This window comes from Sorex fumeus, unplaced genomic scaffold, assembly GCF_029834395.1.
Source record: "Sorex fumeus unplaced genomic scaffold, SorFum_2.1 ptg000207l, whole genome shotgun sequence".
NCBI lineage: Eukaryota > Metazoa > Chordata > Mammalia > Eulipotyphla > Soricidae > Sorex > Sorex fumeus.
Window position 1 is genome coordinate 595,432 of NW_026606264.1, and position 18,051 is coordinate 613,482.

At 65.0% G+C, this 18,051-nt stretch overlaps 1 protein-coding gene across 1 annotated transcript; it reads left to right on the forward strand.

The window, feature by feature from the left end:
• Positions 1-305: 305 nt before the first annotated feature.
• On the forward strand, positions 306-16,597 carry UBE2F (ubiquitin conjugating enzyme E2 F (putative)). The gene is made up of 10 exons (XM_056108323.1): positions 306-414; positions 2,339-2,472; positions 4,882-4,911; positions 6,261-6,326; positions 12,216-12,283; positions 12,655-12,725; positions 13,887-13,944; positions 15,004-15,036; positions 15,529-15,591; positions 15,982-16,597. Exons 2-10 carry the CDS (start codon positions 2,355-2,357, stop codon positions 16,030-16,032), a joined length of 558 nt encoding a protein of 185 aa, XP_055964298.1. The 5' UTR covers positions 306-414; positions 2,339-2,354; the 3' UTR covers positions 16,033-16,597.
• The last annotated feature ends 1,454 nt before the right edge of the window (positions 16,598-18,051 follow it).

Genomic DNA, 18,051 nt, shown 5'->3' on the forward strand with positions numbered 1-18,051 from the left:
TCGGACACACCCACGGCGGCCTGAGGGGTTCGCGGGGCTCGCCGGCCACTGGGACCCCGCCCAGCGCGGCCCCGCAGCACCCGAGCATCCCCGAGAGCGGACCCGGGGCCGGCGGCGGCAGGTGCCTGCGGCCCAGCAGCCGGCGCGGAGGACGCCGAGGGCCCGCCCCTCGCCCCCGCCCGCCAATCCGCGGGCGCCGCGGGCCGCGCGCCCGCCCCCGCCTCGCCGTCCGCCAATGGGCGCCGCGCCGCCGCCGCTGTCCGCGCCGGGCTGCGAATAAAGTTCGGGGAGGTTTTGAACTTTTTTTTTAAAGCGCCCGCGCCGCCGCGGCCAGGCCCCGCCCCGCGACTTCCGCCCGCCGCGGCGCGCTCGAGGCTGGGTGGCCGCCGGCCGGCGGCGGGCAGCGGCGGGCAGGTGAGCGCGGGCGGCCAAGGTCAGGCGCGGGGGGGCCGGGGCGGCGGGCGCGGCCGCGCGGGCGTCCGGACGGGTTCGGGCCGGCCGGGCCGCGCCGGGCCCGGAAGGCCGCGGGCGGGGTCCCCGCGGCCCGGCCGGCTCGGGGGCCGCGGGGCGTCCGGCCCCGGAGAAGCTTCCAGAAGCGGGCGCGGGCCGGGGGCGGCGGGACCCTCCCGGGCCGGGGGCGGGGGCGGCCCTGCCCGCAGTGCCCGGGTTCGGGCCCGGGGATTGTCCTCTCCAGGGCGACGCCGCGAACCCGCCGCCCGGCCCGCGCCGACCCCTCCCCGCCGGCCGCGGACGCCCAGGGCGGGGGGACGGACCGGCCTCGGCGCTGACCCGGTATCGGGGCGGCGTGGGGGGCCGCGAGGGCGCGGGGCCAGGCCTCGCCGCTGCCCACGCCCGTGCCCACCCCGCGCGCTGCGGGCGGCCACCAGCTCCCCCCCGGCCGGCGCTGCGGGGTCGCGCCTGGCCGTGGCCGGGGGAGCGGCCGGCAGCCTCGTGACCCCCTGAGCCCCTCACCCCGGCCCTGTCTCATCCCTGGCCCCCGGGCGCTGCCCGAACTCGCCCCCACCCGCGTTTCTGTCCCGGCTTCCAGCACTCAAGGCCGGCGAGTTGCGCTGGAGGGTCAAGGCCGGGCGGCCCCTGGTGGCCCCGACTGTCCCGCGGGCCGTCGGTGGGCTGGTCTTGCTTGCTTTGGACCCGGAGGGCGGCTGACCAGCCGGTCCTGTGGGCTCGACTCGCAGCTGCTGGTGGGCAGGGCCGAGAAGTGGCCCCTGGGGGAGGCGGTGGCCCAAGGAGCTGCCGCTGGTTCGGTCCACGGTCGCTCAAGTGCCCCAAACTGCAAGAGGAACTGGGCGCCGGGTGCCTGGCCAGCACCACACTCCATGGGGCTTCCTGTCACCTCCAGAAGGGAAGCCGGGGACTCGTGGCCACTGCTCCGGCAGCTGGTGACCTCGGGCCTTTGTGGCCCCGTGGTCCCAGAACCGGAACCCACTTCTGGAAAGAGCCGGAATAGGGGGCTCAGAATCCCGGGACTGGTGCCGGACTGGTGGGACTGGGGCAGGAATGAGGGTGTGTGTGTCTGCCCCCAGGTGATATGTCGTATTCAAGACGCTTTCAGTTTGGGGGCCACACCCAGCTTCCTGCTAGAGGCAGTCCTGGGGCTCGAACCTGGCCCTCCCCCTGCAGAGTGCCCGCACTAGCCCACCCATTTGGCCAGTCCCCCAGCCCATGGAGACGCTGTGTGTATGACACAAGTAGTTGACAGTAAAGTCCGACTTCCGGGATACACAGGATGGCCTGAGAAGCTCTGCCCGTCTGTGGGCTGGAGCCATAGGACAGCCGGGAGGATGGTTTGGCCTCACATGTGGCCGGTCCCGGTCAGTCCCTGGGACCCTGTACGGTCCCCCGAGCCCTCAGGAGTGGTCCCTGACCATCGAGCCAGGAGTCAGCCCAGGGCACTGTCGGGTGTGACACTCTTGCCGAGAGCTTCTTATTTGGGCCGTGACTTACAGTCCTGCTAATTATAGTCCCAGGCGTGCAGCGCCCACCAGCCCCCGCCCCCGGGGTGTCAGCGACCCCAACACTTTAGCAGCCTCCTTGGAGGCATAGCCGGGTGTCTTTCGCTGTCAGAACCTCCGTTTTGCCGTTCACCCGGGACTGTAGCCCTTTTTCGCCAGGCAGGGCAGGTGACAGGCCCGGGAAATCAGGCGCCTTCCTGGGCTCCTTGTCCCCAGCAGCGTCGCCAGTGTCCACTCTCGGTCATCTCCGACACTCTTCGGCAGGACCCCAGACAGAGGGGTCAGGGTCATGCAGCCTGGCGGGACGGTCATCAGGTCCCTACTGCCCGCCCCTGCGGATGCCCTCACCGCGCCCCGTCTTGCAGGGTCCAGGTGGCAGGAATGCTGACGCTGGCGAGCAAACTCAAGCGGGATGACGGGCTCCGGGGCGCCCGCGCGTCGGCCTCCGCCGCCGACTCCACGAGGAGGGTGTCAGTGAGGGACCGGCTGCTGGTGAAAGGTACGACGGGGCGAGGGCAGCTGTGGGGAGGGTAGGATGGCTGGGTGAGCTGTGTCTGGCCCGGCAGCGGGCACTGCTCGCCACCCCCGGGAGGGCTCTTCGGGCTTCCCGAAGGCCAGTGAGGCTGACGCTGGTGTGGGCATGGCCAGCCGGCTGAAGAGGGGCGTTTCTCGCTTCCGAACACCCTGCCGCAGGGACTCGGTGCTTCCGGCTCCATTCACGCCAGAGCCTGAATCTCTTCACCACGTCCATGGCGTGTCCATGGGGTAGGGTCCGCTGTGCGCAGGTGTCTGTCGCTCCCTTGGCATTCGTGTATGCACGCATGTGCTTGTGGGAGTACACTGCACTGAGCTCTGTGTGTGTGTGTGTGTGTGTGTGTGTGTGGTGTAGGTGTCTGCTGAACTGTGTGTGTGTGTGTGATGGCTTTCTTGCTGACCTGTGTGTGTGTGTGTGTGTGTGTGTGTGTGGTGTAGGTGTCTGCTGAGCTCTGTGTGTGTGTGTGTGTGGTGTAGGTGCCTGCTGAGCTGCGCTGCGTGTGTGTGATCAGGCCTCAGGAGCATTTCCTCTCCCTGTACTGTGTGCATGTGTTTGTGTGCATATACATGTGCATGTGTGGTGTGAGCATCTGGAGCTTGTGCTGTCCTGAGGGGGACATGTGTGTGCGTTTCCACATGTCCGCGCATGTGTGTGCATGTGTGTGTGGTGCAGGCATCTGTGGAGCGTGTGCTGCCCTGGGGGGGGTTGCGCATGTGTGTGTGTGTATGTGCATGTGTGGCGTGCTTGCTGTCACTTCTGCAGGTGACGGGTGCTGTCCAGAGGACGACGGGTTCTGAAGTCAGGCCGCGCCGCAGTGCAGGGCTGGGCAGTCGGTGTAGATCCAAGCTTGTGGGGACGGCGGCCTCTGCGTCCTGGAACGCGTTGACGGCAGGACAGCTGGTGGCCTTCCCGAGCAGGGGACAGCTCTGCTCACCCTGGACGTAGTGGAATTGGGGGCATCGTGGGGGCTCTTGTCCTCTGCTGCCCAAGCTCTGCGTGTTGGTGGGCGGTGGGTGGAGTGAGGAGCCTCTGGTCTGTGCTCCACAGCCCTTTGGGGGAGGGTCTGGGGGTGTTGGGGGGCGGGAGAGCCCCATTAGCCGGAGGCCGGGAGGAGGGAAGCTTGGCTAATAGCCTGGAGCACTGAGCACCGAGCCCGCACAGGCTTGCCACTTTCTAGGGCAGTTCTCTGTTTTGGTTTGGGAGTCACATCTGGCATGGGACGGGGACTGCTCCTGGCTCAGTGCCTGGGGGGTCGTGGGGTGCTGGGGGCCAGGCCTGGGCCTGATGCAGAGCATGTCAAGGCTCTCAGGTTTTTGTGGACAGTCTGACCCCGGCTAAGCCCTGCCACGTGGCTGCGTTTCTGCATATCGGAGTGGCGGTGCTGGGTTGGGGAGGTCCCAGGTGGAGCACAGGCCTTGCCCGCAGGTCTGGGTCAGTCGTGGCACCGCGAGGCCCCAAAGGCCGTTGTTTGGGCCTGACAGGGTGTTGGGGCGGGGCGAGCTTTGGGGGAGCAGATCCCAGCAGGAGCCTGATGGGCAGGATGCAGGTGCTCACGCAGGCTGCAGCCTGGCACCCACGTTGAGGGGCACCGGGGGGCTCTCAGGTGGGCGTGGGGTGCTGCTGCCCTTGCGCTGGCTTGGCCTGGTCACCTTGGCTGCCACTGGGAACCGAGGCCAGAGTCTGTGGCACAGCACAGACTGGGGATGGGGGTGAGGTGCGGCCTGGGGGACTGGGCTGGGGACTGGAGGGTGAGGGGCTGGGGCTGGCGTCCGAGAAAGCAACAAGGCCCCTGGCCATCCAGTCCTGCCGGAAACGGGCTTGCTGCTGCCCCTCAGGCTGACTCCTGCAGTGCCAGCCTCTCCGCTCTGCCCCACCCAGACCCCCGTGTCCCTCTGGCAGCCCAGGCGTGGTCCATGGTGGCTGGGTTTGGGGGCGGGGCGAGGGGTCCCCAGTGTGAGGGCCTGCCGCCATCCAGCACGCTGTGACACTGCCCTCTCTCACTCTGACGACCCAGTTCTCTGGTCTGAGGGCGAGGCTGCCAGGCGCCGAGGTGGCCAGCAGGAGCCGCGTCCAGTGGCCTTCCTAGGCTCTTGGGGTGGGGGGGACGGGTAGGAGGGTCACACCTTTCCCTCGCAGAGGGTGCTCAGTCACACCAGAGTGAGTCACAGGCGCCTGGAGGCAGGAGTGGGTGGGAGCTGGGCTGTGGGGCTGGGCGGGGCGGCGGGAGGCCAGACTGCACCAGTCCACCCGGCCTGTCATCTCAGGGCCCATCCAGTCCCCGTAGGTGCTGTGACGGCTCAGCCTGACGCGCACCAGGCGGGGGCTGCCCGGGAGGCTCGGCTGAGGCTAACGCTCGTCTGTTTGTCTCTGCAGAGGTCGCGGAACTTGAAGCTAATTTACCTTGTAAGTACGGCGTCCCCAGACCCGGCGCAGGGAAGGATCACGTCAGTCTTAAAAACTTTGCACAGTGGCAAAAGCCCGTTTCCCTGTAGTTCCAAGGAATTTAACGGGGTACGAATAGACTGCAGGTGTCCCTAACTAGGAGCGAGCCCCCGGCCGTCCTCGGGGCTGTCCTCAGGGTTGTCCTCGAAGGTATCACACGTCGCCTTTGCTAGCCCTGCTGGCCTTGGAGCCGCCTGGCCCTCAGCCATGAGGGCTGCAGTTGCACTGGTGCTGGCATGCTCGGGTGGGACCCGGGGCGCTGTGCAGCCCCCACTGTCCTGTCCTCCCTGGTCTCTGAAACGCCCCCATCAGGAGCCGAGGCTTCCTGATGAACGAGTCCCAGAACAGCTGTTTAGTCACCCTCGGCTCTTTAGAAAAACAAACACAGCGCCGTGAGTGATGTTGAGAACTAGTGAGCCAGGCCAGGTGAGGACCCGGGTCTGATCCCTGTCAGCCCGTGTGGTCCCCGAGCACTGCCAGGAGTCATCCCGAAGCACGGCTGGACGGAGAGGGAAGGATGGAGTGCAGCATTGCCGGGCCCGTGCTGTCCGAGTACTGGACGGAAGGGTCCCGAGCGCGTCCTGACGGCCACAGCCTGCCCCTCCTGGCCGCCCCGCCCCCTGGGCCAGGCGGGGGCCGGTGCTAGACTCCGGGTTGGCGCAAGGCCTGTGGCTGCACAGCGGGAAATGGCCACCCAGGAACGGGGCCTCTGCTCGAGTGGCTGACGTCCGGCCAATGCCTCAGCACGGTCCTTTCCCGGCTGCCTGTCTGTTCTGGGGGTGTTCACACTCTTGGGGCTCGTTTGACATGATACGGGGGTAGGCAGCTCCCACTGCACCACACACACACACACACACACACACAGCCGCCTCCCAGATGGAGGAGTTCTCCTTTCACACTAGAAGTGATCTTGACATTCCACGTGCAATGCACAATACACACTTGAGACACACAACCTCAACACACAAGACATATCCACAACGACACACACTGTCTCCCTGTGGAGGGTTTCTCCTTTCCCAGTAGAGTTACGTGATCTGTTCTTGGCCACACACACACACACACACACACACACACACACACACACATATACACGCGCGCGCACGTACGTCTCCCTGAGGGAGGCTCCCTCCTTTCGCAGTTGAGCTGCGTGATCGTTCTTGGGTGACTGGGCAGGTCTCTCGGTACCCAGGTGAGGGTGGAAGGCGGCTCCCTGTTGGAGCTGGGGTGTGGGCAGGAGGGGGTCTCCGGCTCGGTGCCTGCAGCCGGCTGCGCAGTGTTCCTCGCTGACCTTGTGGATTCTTTTGCAGGTACTTGCAAAGTGCATTTTCCTGACCCGAACAAGCTCCATTGCTTTCAGCTCACAGTGACCCCAGGTAACGCTCGTACTGTGTTTGGTCAGGGGATGTGGCGGCAAATGTTACTTGATTATGCTTTATACCCAGCCTCTCCGGGCGGGGTGGGGTGGCCTTGGGGTGTGGGTGCCGGCTTGGGGCCTTGTTCAAGCCAGGACTGCGTTCTGCCATGTGCTGCCCCCCAGTGCTGGATCTTCTGGCTGTTGTTGGTTTGGGGAGATTTTGGGGGTTCCAACAGGGCTCAGGGATCCCCCTGGCAGGTCCAGGACCCAATGGGGTGCTGGGGATCGAACCCCAGGCCGTTGCACGCAGGACGAGCGCCCTGACTCCAGCCAGCTTATTTCAAAGGCTCCCTGGAACTCTGGCTCGTTCTGCGTCTGACCATGTGAAAGGCACAGGCCAGTGCCCACCAGGGAGGGGACGAGTGCACAGCAGAGGAGCCTCACCGGTGCTGTGGCCAGCCCTGGCGCCCGCGGTCCCTGTGTGAGCACGTGGGCTCGGAGCCACTGAGCTCGCACCCTGGGCCCCTTCTGTGGGGCAGGATCGGGCTGTCCTGAGCTCCCGGGTGTGCAAAGGAGCTCTGGGCCAGCGGGACCTGATGAGCGTCCGTCCCGGGCTCTGGAGCATCTGAGATCCACGGACACGGGCTGCTCAGAAGGGGAGGCACAGGGGCCCCTGCCTGTGACCCTGCTCCCTGCTGCCGCCACCTTGCCGTCCGTGGGGTCCCTGCACAGCCCTCGAAGTCTGCTGGCCCCTGCCCTGGGCCCCTGGTGGGTGCTGAGGCACCCCTGGTGGTCCGGGTGCGTCTCCACCGCCCTCTGCTGTAGCCACTGGTTGTTTCTGCCAGTGCCACGGGACAGTGTGGCACCGACCCCCGGATGAGCCTCTCCTCTCTGGGACGGGACTTTCCAGAGTCTGGGCTGTGGGGGCCCCTGAGGTGCTGGCACTGCTGTTCTCGTGAGGAGTGTGCCTGGGTTCTGCCGCCTGTAACCCCGCACCCTCGGCCCAGAGGCCGCCAGACTTCCGTGCTGTGGCTTGTGTGATTGCATTTGGGTTTGGGGCCACACTCGGTGGTTCCTGCTGACTCTGCACTCAGAACTCAATCCTGGCGAGGTTCGGGGAACCTTGTGTGGTGCTGGGATCGAACCCGTGTCAGCCGTGAGCCACGGGAGCTAGCTTTAAAAATGTCTTTTAGAATGTTCAGGAAAAGAAATTTGAAAATTAAAAAAAGTTTCAGTATCACACTCCCCTTCTGACTGAGGAGAGGGCCAGAGAGCTGCGCTCATTTGAAACCTCTGGAAATGCATCGCCTGTGTGACCACAGCCCGGGAGGGGTCTGGAATGTTCCAGCATGCCCTATCCGGAAGTCATTTCTGGGTTCTGCGCCCATCGAGATTTGGTCCTCTCTTAGAGTTCCTGAGTCCCGGGAGCGTCTGTCTGCGTAGCTCAGCCTGTCTGGGTCCCACATTCTGGGGTCCGTGTCCGTCACTCTGAGTCTCCCGCCCAGCGTTGGAGGGCTCCCACGGGGCAGTTGCTGTCCGCTCTCTGCTGCCCTTCCTGTGGTCCTAGCTTCATTTTTCTTCAGTCCTGTCGTGCCAAAGATCCGCGTATGGCCTCAGAGGCTGCCCAGAGTCGTGGGGCGTTCCAGGGCGTCTCCAGCGACAAACTCTTTCATGTATTTGCCGGTGGTTTGCGTATGATCTTTTCCGAAATGCTCGTTTTCCTTTTTCTTCCCCTTCTCAAATGTGCCGGGGATGGAACCCAAGGCCTCCCTTGCTAGGCGGGTGCTCCCCATTGAGGCCTCCCTGCTGGGTGCTCCCCTGCAGAACTCCTTTCCAGCCCAGCTCATTTGCCATTTGAAAAGCACCTTTGGGCCAGAGACAGTGGGTTGGGGCGTTTACCTTGCAGGCGGCTTACCTTGCAGGCAGTTTACCTTGCAGGCGGCTGTCCCAGGTTTGGCCGAGCACACCGTGTGGCCCCCGGGCCGAGTGAGTCCTGAGTGCAGAGCCAGGGTTCGCCTGAGCACAGCGAGGTGTGGCCCTTCTTGGCGAGGGCCAGAGCGAGGACCCGGTGGAGAGCTCAGGCTTGCTGCAGGTTTCTCTGCTCTGTGCCCTCCCCTGGCCTCCGAGGGGGCACCTCAGGTCAGGCATTGACAGGAGGAAATCTGTTTGGTTTTTGTTGTTTCCTGTGTTGTCAGTACAAGTTCTTGGTCTGATACCTGAGCTATGGTTGTTTCCTTCCATTCTGTAACTTTCTTTCTTCTGTGTAAATATTTTTTCCTTTGAGAAAATTGCAATTTTGTATCTATCGTTTGTTACTGAGTAGTGGGTTGGGTTTTTTTTTTTGTCCTGTTCAAGAAATCTTCGCTTCTTCCGGCGGCCGAGCAGGGCCGCAGGCAGGCTGGGCAGAGGGACATTCGGCCAGCTTGGCCCTGCCGCCTTGCCCCAGGCTGTCTCCCTTGTGTTTGTCCCCCGTCTTCTCGTTTTCGTCGGTCCCTCTCGAATTGATGTTTGTGTGAGAAAAGGCTCGTGTGTTTTCATCTGTCGCGTTCAGTTGCTGAAATGGTTCAGTCACCTCGCTCTCGTTATTAGCGTCGGGTCCGGACTTTATCCTGCCTGCTGATCCGTGTTTGCCTTTGGGGCAGCCTCATGCTGTGACCATGGCCCTGTCCAGCACTGTGTGTACATGAGAGAGAGCGCATGGGTGTGTGCGCGCGCGCGTGTGTGTTTGGATCTGTGTTCAGGGGTGGTCTGTGTCTGGAGGAGGTCTGGGGGGGTCTGTGTGTGTTGCCTGGAATTGGACTCGGGCCTTGCACACGTGGGAGCATGCGCCCCACTGGGCTGCCCCTGGGGGAAGCCGGGGGCACTCGGGACCTTCGGGTTCCCGCTCCCCTGAAACCGACGGTGGCGCTGGGTCCGTGGGTGGGTCTGGGCCGATGGCAGCGGCGTTTCCCGTCCGTCCCTTTCCTGTGTTTGGTGCCTCCCATGTGTGGGTCTTGCTCACGTGTTAAAGTCCAGGTGTGGGGTGGGGAGGACCTGCTTTAAGTTACAAATTTTGGTTCTCCGTTTTGTTACTAGTATAGAATAACCATGACTCTTCGTTTACTTGAAGCCATTCACGTTTGCTGAGGTGTTTCTGTTGTGTGTTTGGGGCCACCCTGCAGGGCTCAGGCACGGCTCCCCCGCCCCTGCCCTGCCGTGCGCGGGGGTGCTAGGGGGGTCACATGCAGCACCTGTGCCCCTGTGAGCCACCCCCCACCCCCAGTGCTGGTTCTGTTTGCATGGGGGGGGGGCAGCGCCAGCAGCCCTGGGACCATCTCTCACGCTACTCCGCCAACAGGGCCTGCAGGTTGATTTCGAGGGTCCTGCAGTGCTCAAGACCACCCTGCAGTGCTCAGTGCTCCGGGGCCAGATGATGCTGGGAGTCAACCTGTGCTGTGACCTCAGCTGCTCATTTCAGGGGTCGAGTGTCTCCTGTGGGGTTGAGCGTCAGGCAGAACCGTCGTCCCCAGCAGAAGCGCTCTGAGGCGCCTGGAGCCTCTGACCCCATTCCCAGGCAGAGAGGAAGAGTCTTCGAGAAGCTAAGAGGGGTGAGGGTCAGTGTCGGGGACCCTGAGGGCTCAGGAAGGAGGCGGCGCAGCAGGTAGGGACCCGGCTTGGAGATGACCCCCTCGCTTAGTTTGTCGGGGGGCTGCACTGTGCGAGCGCTCCTCCACCCTTCAGACCCCAAGTCCGTGTCCGTCTGCCCGCAGACGGTTGTGCGTCTGGCCCAGTAGGGCGGGCGTTCTCGCCTGGTTCCAGGCTGCTCCTAGCCTTGGCTTTCCTAGTCGGGTCTGTGGTCTGTCTTGAATGAAATCTCTTCAGGTGGTGCAAGAGAAACGTCTCCTCCCTCCCGGCCTCCCTCCCTCCGCCTTCTGGCCGAGCGGGGAGTCGCCCTTTGGCCTCCAGCACTTCACAGGGAGTCGGTGTGATGTCCTCCGAGGGCTGGAGCTGCAGTGTGGCCACTGAGGTCTGGGGTTGTTCGGTTTTGCAGTAGGAGTCGGAGTGTGAAGCGACTCGTGTGGTAAACAAGGCCCTGGTAGGTGTCGCTTCAGTTCGGGGCCTCACCGGCAGTGCTCAGGCAGCTTCGTGCTCTCGGGGTCCAGTTGGCCTTAGGGGCCACGTGGTTCCAGAGGTGAAACCCAGGCCAGACCCCTGCCTCCAGCCCCTCTGTTCCTGAGCGGGCTTCGGGGATGTGTGGCCTTCAAGGCGGTTGCTTTGGGCTTTGGTTTTTGTGGGTTTTTGTTCTGTTCGTTTTGTTGGGGGCCAGCTCCATCAGTGCTCGGGGTTCCTCCGGGCTCTGCACTCGGGGATCACTCCTGGTGGTGCTGGGGAACCACATCGGATGCCGGGGATCCAACCCAGGTCAGCCGTGTGCAAAGCGAATGTCCCCCCACTGTCCTGTCGCTCCAGCCCCTTCAGAGAGTTTTTTCACGTTTTTCTTCTCTGTTTTCAAATGTGCTAATTGGTGTAAGGTTGTGTTTTGTTTAGTTTTGTTTTTGTATTTTCGTTCCCTTTAAAGCTCTGTAGCTTGTTGAAAATTTATGTATTTTGTTTGTTTTTGAGCCACACTTGGTGATGCTTGGAGGTCACTCCTGGCGCTGCACTCAGGAATTACTCCTGTCAGTGCTCAGGGGACTATATGGGATGCGGGGATCGAACCCAGGTTGACGGAGTACGAGACAAGTGCCCTCCCCGCTGCACTACCTCTTTGACCCCCCAAAGTATTATTTTCTTTCATTGATTAATTTGCTAATTGTCAGTTGTTACCTGGCCTCTGCCAAAACCAGCTTTTGATTCAGTTGCCTGTTGTCGAATCTCTGCTCCTGTCTCCTGACGCCTCTGCCGGCCCGGCCGGGTCCGTTGTGGGGGCGTGTGCTCCGTCCGCCCCAGCCTGGACTCCCGAGTCCTGGCGCCTCCGTGTGTTTTCGCTGGGAATCATGTTGGTTCTCCATGGGCGATGGCTCCCCGGGCCGAGCGCTCAGCCCCATCTGCTCCCTTCGTCTGCCGGATCTTGGGGTTCTCTGGAGCGCGAGTCACTGTCTCGGCTGGATGCTGGGGTGACAGCTGCGGTGTGTCTCCCCGTTTGTTTTGGAGTCACATCCGGGGTGCTCAGGACTAACTCTGGCTCTGGGCTCAGGGATCACTCCTGGCGGCCGTCCCTGCTGTGCCCTCTGGCCCCGGAGACTGGCTTCCTCAGCCGGGAAGTGTCCAGAAGAACACGGCTGCCACAGACCAGGGACCCGGTAGCCATGGGAAGTCGGAGGCCGCTCAGGAGCCAGTGGAGGCCCGGCCCTGGCACTGCTCCCCCCAAGTGCTCCTCCTGTCCTGCTGCTGGGTGGAACCAGGCCCCACTGTCTCCCTCCCTCTCGCCTTCCCTCTCCCTCTGTCTCTCTCCCCCCTCCCTCCCTCCCTCTCTCTCTCCCTTTCTCCCCCCACATTCTCTCCCTCTGGCTCCCGCCGACTGTGCCAGTTCAGACTCCAGACTTCATAACAGTGTTGGCCCTGGAGGTTGGGCTGGTGGTCTCGTGGTGGTGAGACGAGGCCCCTTGCGTGTCTGCGGTCTCGCTGGGGCTCCCAGGGAGGGCAGCGGTGCCGTTGGCCGGTGGTGTTGAGTCCTGGGGCCGGTGGTGTTCAGTCCTTCCCGTGCTGTGTTTCCAGCAGAGTGGGTGCCCTAGCAGCGTGGGGTGGGAGCAGGGAGCCCGGGGACAGCCGCCTCCACTGACCCCTTCCGAGGGAGCCGCGAGCCACTGGGGCCGTCTTGGCCCTGCCCCCGCCGCCCCGCCCCTCCCCTGCCCCGTCCCTGCCCTGACGGGTCTTGGCCCTGCCTCCTTTCTCTGTCCAGAGGACTGTTTGGTTTTGTTTTTCACAGATGAGGGTTACTACCAGGGTGGAAAGTTTCAGTTTGAAACGGAAGTTCCCGACGCTTACAACATGGTGGTGAGTCCCGGCCTGGCCCTGCCCTCGTGAGCCTGTGACTGTCCCCCCACCTGCCCGTCCTCTCCGGGCGCTGCTCTGCGCCACCTCCCCTTATCGGCCCTCGGGGTGCAAAGCCCCCTCAGCCCTTCCGCACACGCCCCCCCGGACACACAGGGACACAGGGACGCCCGGTGGCGTGTGCCCACCCAGAAGCCTCTGCAGAAAGGGGGGGGGGGCGCACGTGGCCGACACTTCTGACGACGCCGGGCCTCGTATGGGTGGAGCCCTCCCCCCCCCCCCGCTGGCCCCCACGTCCTTCCCTCCGAGCGTCCGTCTCTTTCCTGCTCCCGGTCCCTCGCGTTCGCGTGAGCTGTGGCGTTTCTCTGTTGCAGCCGCCCAAGGTGAGATGCTTGACGCGGATCTGGCACCCCAACATCACGGAGACGGGCGAGATCTGCCTCAGGTGCGGCCCCTCCCCGCCGTGACCTGCCCCCGCCTCCCGGCCACCAGCCCAGGGAGCAGCAGGGCCGCGTGGGGTTTGGCTGTCGCCACTCTCCACGTTCATCCCCCCTCTCTGAGGCCCAGGGCCGTCGCTGCCCCCGGGCAGCTGTGAGTGTCGGGCGCACCAGGGCCCCCCACCCCCGGTGCACAGGCGGGCCGTTCTCTCTCCCTCGCCTGCTGCCCACGCCTGCCCTCCGCTCCCCTGGAGTTCAGACCTCTGCAAGGCGTGGGGCGGCCACGACCCCAGGGCGCAGGGCCCATCACTGCCAGGCCGTGGCCACCCCATGCCCGCTTCCTGTGCTTCTTTCTCTTTTTTTAGCATTTTGGGTCACACCCGAGATGCTCGGGTTATTCCTGGCTCCACACTCAGGAATCACTCCTGGGGGTGTCGGGGGGACCGTGTGGGACACTGGGGTCAGACCAAGGTGCAAGGCAGACACCCTCCCCGCTGGACAACACCCCAGCCCCTCTTTTTCTTGTTTCTTTGTTCGTGGCGTCAGGGCTGACTCCTGGCTCTGCCCTCGGGCTTTGCTCCTGGCAGTGCTTGTGGCCCTGTGAGATGCCGGGATCGAACCCTGGCCGGCTGCGTGCAAGTAGCCCTCCCACTGCACTGTCACTCTGTGCTGCGTTTGGGAAATGGGCAGCGAAGAGTCAGTCAGCCCAGAACAGTGGGCGGGTGGGGAATGGGCACGCTCAGAGCCCACATGGGTTCCACAGCTGGGTGGGGAGGTGCTTGGCGGGCAGGCGCTGGCGGACCCCGCGCCCGGGTCTCTGGCTCGCGTGCCCAGCCGGGCTGTGCCCTCGGCCCACAGGCTCTGGTTAGGTTGGTCGCGTTCCCAGCCGACGCGGGTGAGAACCGTTGGCTCCGGCCCTGTGGCCGAGGCTGTGTGGCCACACTCCCCCGGGCCATGGGGCGGATGCAGGGGGTCCCCCTCCCATCACAGCTGGGCCTGGCCCGAGCATGCCGCCACTCAGACCTGACGGAGGGTGGCCGGCCCTGCAGTGCCGCAGGACACCGCTACCCGTGGCCCCTGACCTGGCACTCGGAGGCTCTGGGGGTCTTGTCAGCGGGCTCCCGGGGTGGGGGGCCGGGGGTCTGACGTGGCTCCCACTTCTCTTGCAGCTTGCTGAGAGAACATTCCATCGACGGCACCGGCTGGGCCCCTACACGGACGCTGAAGGTAGGAGGAGCCCCCGCCTCACCCACACACCCCACACATGACCCCTCCCTTGGCATGGCCCCACACACGGGCCCACACACCCTCTTGCTCCATCCACGCAGCCCCTCGCCCCTGGTTCTCTAGGTGTCTCCGCTGGCTGTGCAGGCGTTTGCAGTTTTCCGTCTCCACATCCAAGGGGCATCCCTCAGAGGTGTCCCTGCATCTACCGCAGGAAGGGCCACTCGGGACGCTAGTCCCGTCCTGGGGAGGCCGGCCCAGGGCTTGGGTGGATCAGGCAGAGTGAGCACGCCAGAGGCCAGCACCCTCCCACCTCACTCAGGCGGCCCCGGGGCAGCCCTGGGTCTGACACCCCCTCACCCGTGCATGTGGCCGAGGCCTGGGGGGCCCGCCTGGCTGGGCTGCTTGGAGGCTAGAGGGGGCAGCTCCCTCGCGTGGCCCCCGCCATGAGCCCTTGGGACGGTGCAGGGCTGACTCCACCTGCCCCCCTCGGTCCCGGGCGCGGGGACCCCCTCACGAGGGTCTCTGGCTCTGCCAGGATATGGGGGGCTCAGTGGGTGGGGCCCTGGACGATCTGGGCAGCGCTGCCCTCTGCATCCACGTCGCCTGATCAGCTGCCCCCGGGCCCTGCTCTGGCCAGTGTCCTCTCAGCAGTTTGGTTGGGGGTTTGGTTTCTGGTTTTTGACTCTTGGGCCACTTTTGGTGCTCAGGGGTCACTCCGGGCGGTGCTCGGGGGCCTGTAGGGGTGCCAGGGGCCTGGCTGTATGCGTCACGGGGGCTCCCTCCCCGCTGTGCTGTGCAGCGGCTTCTCTCTCCGGGAGGCACAGGGACGCATCAGGGGTGGTGGTGCCGGGTGCCCAGGCCGGGCCAGGGTGACTGTCAGGCGACCATGTGCAGGTGACCAAGCTGAGTCAGGATGGCTGGGTGGGGGTGACCTGTCCAGGTGACCCTGTCTGGGTAGGGGTGACTGTGTTGGGTGACCAGGCTGGGTTGGGGTGACCGTGTGGAAGTGACTAGGTCATGCAGCCGTGTCAAGGTGACTGTTCTCTGCTTCTGTTGCAGGATGTGGTTTGGGGTCTGAACTCGCTGTTCACGGTGAGTCCTGGCTGAAAGGACCCGCTCTTCCCCCTGCCCTGGCCACTGGCGCCCCCACGTTCCGGGTCCAGGCAGTCAGGAAAGGCACTGAGTGTGCGGGCCCGTCACCCTCCACGTGTGCTGAGTCTGACACCCACTCTTGGGGGTGCGTGGGGTCTCTGGAGAGTCCGTGCCCTCAGGGCCCCCTACCTGGGGGCGCCTGTCGCAGAGCTCGTCCCTCGGCTGTCGCGCCCACAGCAGCTGCCCTTCCTGGGCTCCCACGGGGATGCTGGTGGGTGGAGGGGCCCGGGCGGGCGCGCTGAGGGCTGGTGCCGGTGCCAGCAGGTCTTCCCCACAAAGGTTTGCTTTCGGCCCTCAGAGAGGCTTAATGGGATAAATCTCCAGGCCATGCTGAGGCTGTGGCGTGCGGTCCTGTGGCGGGGTGGGGTCCTGCCGCACCTGGCAGTGTGGGGGGCTCTGTGCAGACCCCCCGGCTCACCAGCTTCTCTCCAGGATCTCCTGAACTTCGATGACCCGCTGAACATCGAGGCTGCGGAGCACCACCTGCGGGACAAGGTGGGTCGGCCCTGTGCCGGGTCACTGAAGGTGGGGACAGGGGAGGCGGCTGGGAGCCGGGGCGGGGGGGGGGGGGTCAAAGCTGGGCTGAGTGTTGGCCGATTGCCTGGGTCCGGTGCGGGGCCTGGAGTGGGCAGCTGAGCAGAGCATCAGCGAGGGCCCCTGCCCAGGGCCACCGCGGCTCCTCGGGGCCCACACGGGGCGTCCTTCCTCTTCGAAGCTCTTCCGTGACCGGCTCCCCCGGCACCGCGACGGGCGAGGCCAGGGAAGGACTGGGGAGATGGGGACAGTGGGAGTGGGCGGTGCTAGGCGGGGCTCACAGTGCCCGGCTGTGGGAGTGGACGGCGCTGCTGCCCCTCCTGTCCCCTCACTCGTCGTCCCTGCCCCCAGGACGACTTCCGGAGTAAGGTGGAGGACTACATCAAGCGCTACGCCAGATGATACGCGCCCGCAGGCGAGCGTCCAGTGTCCGACTCAAGCCGCGGGACCCCGTCCTGGCGCCCCCTCAGTCCACCGGGTCGTCTGAGTCCCGTGACTATGTTGTCCTGGGAAGCGCCTCTTGGTGACCGCCTGCCGTAGGTGGCGCGTCCGCGCCGACGCAGCCGGAGTGCATGGTGGCCGGGGCGTCCACTCGCATGGTCAGTCCCGACTCTGCCGCTCTGGCCGTGGACGGGCCTGGAGAAGGACAGGGCCGGCTGGCGCCTCCCGCCTGCTTCCTCCCGACCCCCGCTCCGCCCCGCTCAGCCGCGCCCGGTGCCGGCCCGGCCCATCCTGGGGTGAAGCCCCGCCCTGCCCGGGCGCCACCCGCTGTAGCCCCTCACTGAGATGCGCATTGTATGGAATGTAAGTATATTTTGGAACAGATTTGTAATTTGTACGATTTAATGCTTTAATTATTTTTTCTATTCTCATTTAGTTTGTATTTTCATTGTACAAAGCAGGCAGAAAAACGTTGCGCTGAGCAACTGGCGAAGGGAAATACAAAGAAAATGTGAGAGACACATTATTCTTTCTGTCCAGACAGTGCTCAGAATCCGCCCCGGGGGTCAGCCAGGGGGAAGGGCCCCTCCCAGCACCCCAGGGACCCCTGGGAACCCCCTGGATCCTGCAGCTTCGGCCCGGAAGACAAAACTCAGGAAACCGAGCTCTGGGATGTGGCTCGTTGCTAAGCGCTGGGTTCACGCCCCACACATGCGTGTGCACACGCAGGCGCACGCACACTCAGCCAGTGGTGCCCGTGTAGGATAAGCGTGGGTGTGCAGGCCCAGCCTCCGGCCGGGGATGAGGGGACGCCAGCGGGGCGACCAGGGAGCAGCTGTGGGCTGCTGCCGCCCGAGCCCCACAGCTCCTCTGAGGCATCTGACATGTGACCGTCAGCGCAGGAGATGCAGCCACGCGTCCTGTGCATGTCGGGGACCAGGACCCCAATGCCCAGGAGCCGTGGCGTCGGGAGTCCTGGCTGCTGGACTTGCCTCACAGCGGAGCTCTCGGCGCCAGGGTCCTGAGCTTTCGGCCGCCCCACCCCTGTTGGCACAACCAGTGTTGTGCCCTGTGGGCGGGAGCCCGGCTCCCGGAGGCCTCTGCCCACTCGGGCAGACTGTGCTGGCTCCGGGCCCTGCCCTGCTGTCCGGTGGCTGCCTTTCCCACGCCAGGGGGAATGTGGACCTGGAGGTGGGTGGGCACCACGCCCCCATGTGCCCCGAGCCCTTCACTGCCCACCTCAGGGACCCCCAGCGCCGAGCTTTCAGGGCAGGTGCCGCCAGGCGGGCAGCTGCCCATTGCCTGGCCCGTCCGGCCTGCAGCTGCAGAGGCTCCCCGGCTCCCTCAGCCACAGTGTCCCAGGCTCACTTCCCTGCTGGCACCTCGCCCTCCCACAGCCAGGCCCAGCCTCCACTGTCCTGGCCCACTCTGCCAGCGCATGGACTCCACAACCCCCTCCCGCACAGCCCCGATAGCACCTCTGTGTTCCCCTCCCCCCCCATCCAGCAGGATTTCCTTGAGCTTCTCTTGCTTTGGTGGGGGATGGGCTGGGTCACGCGCTCTGGTGCCAGGGGCTGTTCCTGCCACCGGACTAATCTGGCCGCTGCTGAGGGTTCTCATGACGTGCCGGCACCCTCAGGCAAGCAGCTTGGCGCCACACTGTTGTGCCGATCTTCCTGCAGAGCTGAGAACCCCCCCCCCAGGTGCTGCCCAGGTGAGCCTTGCCTTCTGGCACGGTGGGCAGCCCGGGCACCTGCAGCAGGGCCGCGTGGGCAGACCGCCTCCCGTGGGCTGTGGCGCCACCGGACAGCCGGCCACCAGGAGTGGTGGCCTGCAGGGTGGCCCTACAGCCAGGACGCCGCGTGCTGGGAACGCAGACCGCGCTTGAGCGTCCCTGAGACGGGTGCGCGAGGACAGGAGGGCAGGGGATGGGGCTGGGTCACTGGTCTCAACCAGGTGACAGGCCCAGAGCCACTGTCT

Excerpts from the sequence above, each read along its gene's own strand:
- UBE2F (XM_056108323.1), top strand. The coding sequence starts at position 2,355 with ATGCTGACGCTGGCGAGCAAACTCAAGCGGGATGACGGGCTCCGGGGC. Across the intron at positions 4,912-6,260 it reads ACTTGAAGCTAATTTACCTT|GTACTTGCAAAGTGCATTTT; the intron begins GTAAGTACGGCG and ends ATTCTTTTGCAG. Across the intron at positions 13,945-15,003 it reads CCCCTACACGGACGCTGAAG|GATGTGGTTTGGGGTCTGAA; the intron begins GTAGGAGGAGCC and ends CTTCTGTTGCAG.